The 6,000-nt window shown below is 44.7% G+C and overlaps 1 protein-coding gene across 1 annotated transcript in view; it reads left to right on the forward strand.

Moving 5' to 3' along the window:
* LOC117344541 (interferon alpha-inducible protein 27-like protein 1) overlaps positions 1-4,232 on the forward strand; it is a 12,507-nt gene extending 8,275 nt beyond the window's left edge. Inside the window, exons 2-3 of the mRNA XM_033907316.1 lie at positions 2,458-2,532; positions 3,755-4,232. Coding sequence (XP_033763207.1) covers positions 2,469-2,532; positions 3,755-4,056 — 366 coding nt within the window. The 5' untranslated portion in view covers positions 2,458-2,468 and the 3' untranslated portion in view covers positions 4,057-4,232. The remainder of the gene's footprint in view (positions 1-2,457; positions 2,533-3,754) is intronic.
* Positions 4,233-6,000: the final 1,768 nt, after the last annotated feature.

Below are 6,000 nucleotides of genomic sequence, written 5' to 3' on the forward strand. Positions count from 1 at the left end.
ACAGTATCATATGAGGACGGGTGTGTAGGGGGACAGTAACAGACATTATTATATGAGGACGGGTGTTTAGGGGGACAGTAACAGTCAGTATTATATGAGGACGGGTGTCTAGTGGGACAGTAACAGTACAGTATTATATGAGGACGAGGGTGTCTAGGGGGACAGTACAGACAGTACTCATATGATGGACGGGGTGTGCTAGGGGGACAGTAACCAGACAGTTACCATATGAGGACGGGTGTCTAGGGGGACAGTACAGATCAGTACCATATGAGGAGGTGTCCTAGGGGGACAGTAACAGATCAGTATCATATGGAGGACGAGTGTGTGTGGGGACAGTTAAAAGACAGTACATATGAGGACGGGTGTCAGGGGGACAGTAACAGACAGTACCATAGAGGACGGGGTCTAGGGGACAGTTACAAGAACAGCAGTACCTTATGAGACGGGTCTATGGGGACAGTAAACAGACAGTATCATATGAGGATCGGGTGTGTAGGGGACAGTAACAGTCAGTTATCATATGAGGACGGGTGTGTAGGGGGACAGTAACAGTCAGTATATATGAGGACGGGTGTCTAGGGGGACAGTAACAGACAGTATTATATGAGGACGGGTGTCTAAGGCCCAGTGACGGTATCATATGAGGACGGGTGTCTAAGGCCCAGTGACAGTATCATATGAGGACGGGTGTCTAAGGCCCAGTGACAGTATCATATGAGGACGGGTGTCTAGGGGGACAGTAACAGACAGTATTATATGAGGACGGGTGTCTAAGGCCCAGTGACAGTATCATATGAGGACGGGTGTCTAGGGGGACAGTAACAGACAGTATTATATGAGGACGGGTGTCTAAGGCCCAGTGACAGTATCATATGAGGACGGGTGTCTAGGGGGACAGTAACAGACAGTATTATATGAGGACGGGTGTGTAGGGGGACAGTAACAGTCAGTATTATATGAGGACGGGTGTGTAGGGGGACAGTAACAGACAGTATTATATGAGGACGGGTGTGGTAGGGGGACAGTAACAGACCGCTAACCTATATGAGGACGTGGTGTGTAGGGAGACAGTAACAGACAGTATCATATGAGGACGGGTGTGTAGGGGGACAGTAACAGTCAGTATCATATGAGGACGGGTGTGTAGGGGGACAGTAACAGTCAGTATTATATGAGGACGGGTGTGTAGGGGGACAGTAACAGTCAGTATCATATGAGGACGAGTGTGTAGGGGGACATTAACAGACAGTATTATATGAGGACGAGTGTGTAGGGGGACGGTAACAGTCAGTATTATATGAGGACGGGTGTGTAGGGGGACAGTAACAGTCAGTATTATATGAGGACGGGTGTGTAAGGGGACAGTAACAGTCAGTATCATATGAGGACGGGTGACTAGGGAAACAGTAACAGACAGTATCATATGAGGACGGGTTTGTAGGGGGACAGTAACAGTCAGTATCATATGAGGACGGGTGTGTAGGGGGACAGTAACAGACAGTATTATATGAGGACGGGTGTGTAGGGGGACAGTAACAGTCAGTATCATATGAGGACGGGTGTGTAGGGGGACAGTAACAGTCAGTATCATATGAGGACGGGTGTCTAGAGGGACAGTAACAGACCGTATTATATGAGGACGGGTGTGTAGGGGGACAGTAACAGTCAGTATTATATGAGGACGAGTGTGTAGGGGGACAGTAACAGTCAGTATTATATGAGGACGGGTGTCTAGGGGGACAGTAACAGTCAGTATCATATGAGGACGGGTGTGTAGGGGGACATTAACAGACAGTATCATATGAGGACAGGTGTCTAGAGGGACAGTAACAGTCAGTATTATATGGGGACGGGTGTCTAGGGGGACAGTAACAGACAGTATCATATGAGGACGGGTGTGTAGGGGGACAGTAACAGTCAGTATTATATGAGGACGGGTGTGTAGGGGGACAGTAACAGTCAGTATTATATGAGGACGGGTGTGTAGGGGGACATTAACAGACAGTATTATATGAGGACGGGTGTCTAGGGGGACAGTAACAGTCAGTATTATATGAGGACGGGTGTCTAGGGGGACAGTAACAGTCAGTATCATATGAGGACGAGTGTGTAGGGGGACAGTAACAGTCAGTATCATATGAGGACGAGTGTGTAGGGGGACAGTAACAGTCAGTATTATATGAGGACGGGTGTCTAGGGGGACAGTAACAGTCAGTATCATATGAGGACGGGTGTCTAGGGGGACAGTAACAGTCAGTATCATATGAGGACGGGTGTCTAGGGGGACAGTAACAGTCAGTATCATATGAAGACAAAACACAGAAAAAGACACAGAAGCTGATGACGTATGTATTTGAGACATGACTGCCTTAAAATCAATTACAAATGACTTTCAATCTCATGTTGATTTCGGCCATGTCACACTGATGTCTATTTCTATTTTTATTTCTACAGTTTTCATCACGATGAGGTCGAAACATGGTGCCATAATACTTCTGATCATCTTGGCTGGAGTCTTTCCTAGTCATGGTGAGTGTTTTAACTGTCCGTCCTAGTCATGGTGAGTGTGATAAGTGTCCGTCCTAGTCATAGTGAGTGTGATAAGTGTCCGTCCTAGTCATGGTGAGTGTGATAAATGTCCGTCCTAGTGATGGTGAGTGTGATAAGTGTCCGTCCTAGTCATGGTGAGTGTGATAAGTGTCCGTCCTAGTCATAGTGAGTGTGATAAGTGTCCGACGTTCTAGTCATGGTGAGTGTGATAAGTGTCCGTCCTTATAATGGTGAGTGTGAAAAGTGTCCGTCCTAGTCATGGTGATTGTGATAAGTGTCCGTCCTAGTCATGGTGAGTGTGATAAGTGTTCGTCCTAGTCATAGAGAGTGTGATAAGTGTTCGTCCTTAGTCATGGTGAATGTGATAAGTGTCCGTCCTAGTCATGGTGAGTGTGATAAGTGACTGCCCTAGTCATAGAGAGTGTGATAAGTGTCTGTCCTAGTCATAGAGAGTGTGATAAGTGTCCGTCCTAGTCATTGTGAGTGTGATAAGTGTCCGACGTTCTAGTCATGGTGAGTGTGATAAGTGTTCGTTCTAGTCATGGTGAGTTTGATAAGTGTCCGTCCTAGTCATGGTGAGTTTGATAAGTGTCCGTCCTAATCATGGTGAGTGTGATAAGTGTCCGTCCTAGTCACGATGAGTGTGATAAGAATCCGTCCTAGTCGTGGTGAGTGTGATAAGTGTCCGTCCTAGTCATGTTAAGTGTGATAAGTGTCCGTCCTAGTCATAGTGAATGTGATAAGTGTCTGTCCTAGTCATTGTTAGTGTGTTAAGTGTCTGTCCTAGTCATGTTGAGGGTGATAAGTATCCGTCCTAGTTATGATTAGTATGGTAAGTGTCCGTCCTAGTCATGGTGAGTGTGATAGGTGTCCGTGCTTGTCCTGGTTAATGTGATAAGTGTCCGTCCTAGTCATGGATGAGTGTGATAAGTGTCCGTCCTAGTCATGGTGAGTGTGATAAGTGTCCGTCCTAGTCATGGTGAGTTTGATAATTGTCCGTGCTAGTCATGGTGAGTTTGATAAGTGTCCGTGCTAGTCATGGTGAGTGTGATAAGTGTCCGTCCTAGTCATGTTGAGTGTGATAAGTGTCCGTCCTAGTCATGGTGAGTGTGATAAGTGTCCGTCCTAGTCATGGTGAGTGTGATAAGTGTCCGTCCTAGTCATGGTGCGTGTGATAAGTGACATTTTACTTCTTTTCCAGTGAACTGTTGGTGTTGGACGGATGCTTTGCTAGCAGGGGGAGCTGTAGTTGTGGGCGTCGTAGCGGCACCTGTTGTAGCATCAGCCGCGTTAGGGGCTGCTGGTTTCACTGCCGCCGGGACAGCCGCCGGTTCTGCTGGAGCCGCCCTGATGTCCACCTATGGCGGCGCCGTATCTGTGATGCAATCAGTAGGCGCGGCTGGTTTAGGAGTAGCTGGCAAGGCGGTTGGTGGCGCAGTGGCAGGAGCTGCTGCCTACGCCGCTGGTGGGGGCAATTGTGATCCAAAATCTCCCAACTGCTAGGGAAAAAAAGCATCCTTATTCATGAATGTGGTTATTTTCGTCAAGTTTAAATGATCAGGTTACTGGTATCGTAGTACACCGTACAAAACAATTAGAAGGTTTTAAATTTGAAATAATTCCATAACAATAATCAACCGATTATGTCGATGTCAATAAAAATAATTCTCATGATTTGATAAGATAGTGTTTTTTGTGGCTTATAGAACCACTCTTGTAATATTTGATAGTTAATCGAAAAAAAGGTCGGTGTTGATTAGCATTGGTTCATTTTCTACCAGAGAATGGGTATTAACGGTACCACACACGGACATACTGTAGACATACGTGTATAAACGAACCAGAGAATGGTCATTAACGGTATCACACACGGACATACTGTAGACATACGTGTATAAACGAACCAGAGAATGGACATTAACGGTATCACACACGGACATACTGTAGACATACGTGTATAAACGAACCAGAGAATGGACATTAACGGTATCACACACGGACATACTGTAGACATACGTGTATAAACGAACCAGAGAATGGACATTAACGGTACCACACATGGACATACTGTAGACATACGTCTATAAACGAACCAGAGAATGGACATTAACGGTACAACACACGGACATACTGTAGACATACGTGTATAAACGAACCAGAGAATGGACATTAACAGTATAACACACGGACATACTGTAGACATACGTCTATAAACGAACCAGAGAATGGATATTAACGGTAGAACACACGGACATACTGTAGACATACGTCTATAAACGAACCAGAGAATGGACATTCTGTAGACATATGTCTATAAACGAACCTGAGAAAGGACATTAACGGTATCACACACGGACATACTGTAGACATACGTGTATAAACGAACCAGAGAATGGACATTAACAGTATCACACACGGACATACTATAGACATACGTCTATAAACGAACCAGAGAATTGACATTAACGGTATCACACACGGACATACTGTAGACATACGTCTATAAACGAACCAGAGAATGGACATTAACGGTACAACACACGGACATTCTGTAGACATACGTCTATAAACGAACCAGAGAATGGACATTAACGGTACAACACACGGACATTCTGTAGACATATGTCTATAAACGAACCTGAGAAAGGACATTAACGGTATCACACACGGACATACTGTAGACATACGTGTATAAACGAACCAGAGAATGGACATTAACAGTATCACACACGGACATAATGTAGACATACGTCTATAAACGAACCAGAGAATATATATTAATGGTACAACACACGGACATACTGTAGACATACGTGTATAAACGAACCAGAGAATGGACATTAACAGTACAACACACGGACATACTGTGGACATACGTGTATAAACGAACCAGAGAATGGACATTAACGGTACCACACACAGACATACTATAGACATACGTCTATAAACGAACCAAAGAATTGACATTAACGGTACAACACACGGACATACTGTAGACATACGTGTATAAACGAACCAGAGAATGGACATTAACGGTATAACACACGGACATACTATAGACATACGTGTATAAACGAACCAGAGAATTGACATTAACGGTACAACACACGGACATACTGTAGACATACGTGTATAAACGAACCAGAGAATTAACATTAACGGTACAACACGGACATACTGTAGACATACGTGTATAAACGAACCAGAGAATTGACATTAACGGTATCACACACGGACATACTGTAGACATACGTGTATAAACGAACCAGAGAATGGTCATTAACGGTATCACACACGGACATACTGTAGACATACGTGTATAAACGAACCAGAGAATGGTCATTAACGGTATCACACACGGACATACTGTAGACATACGTCTATAAACGAACCAGAGAATGGACATTAACAGTACAACACACGGACATACTGTAGACATACGTGTAT

The sequence above is a fragment of the Pecten maximus genome, chromosome 2, assembly GCF_902652985.1.
Source record: "Pecten maximus chromosome 2, xPecMax1.1, whole genome shotgun sequence".
NCBI lineage: Eukaryota > Metazoa > Mollusca > Bivalvia > Pectinida > Pectinidae > Pecten > Pecten maximus.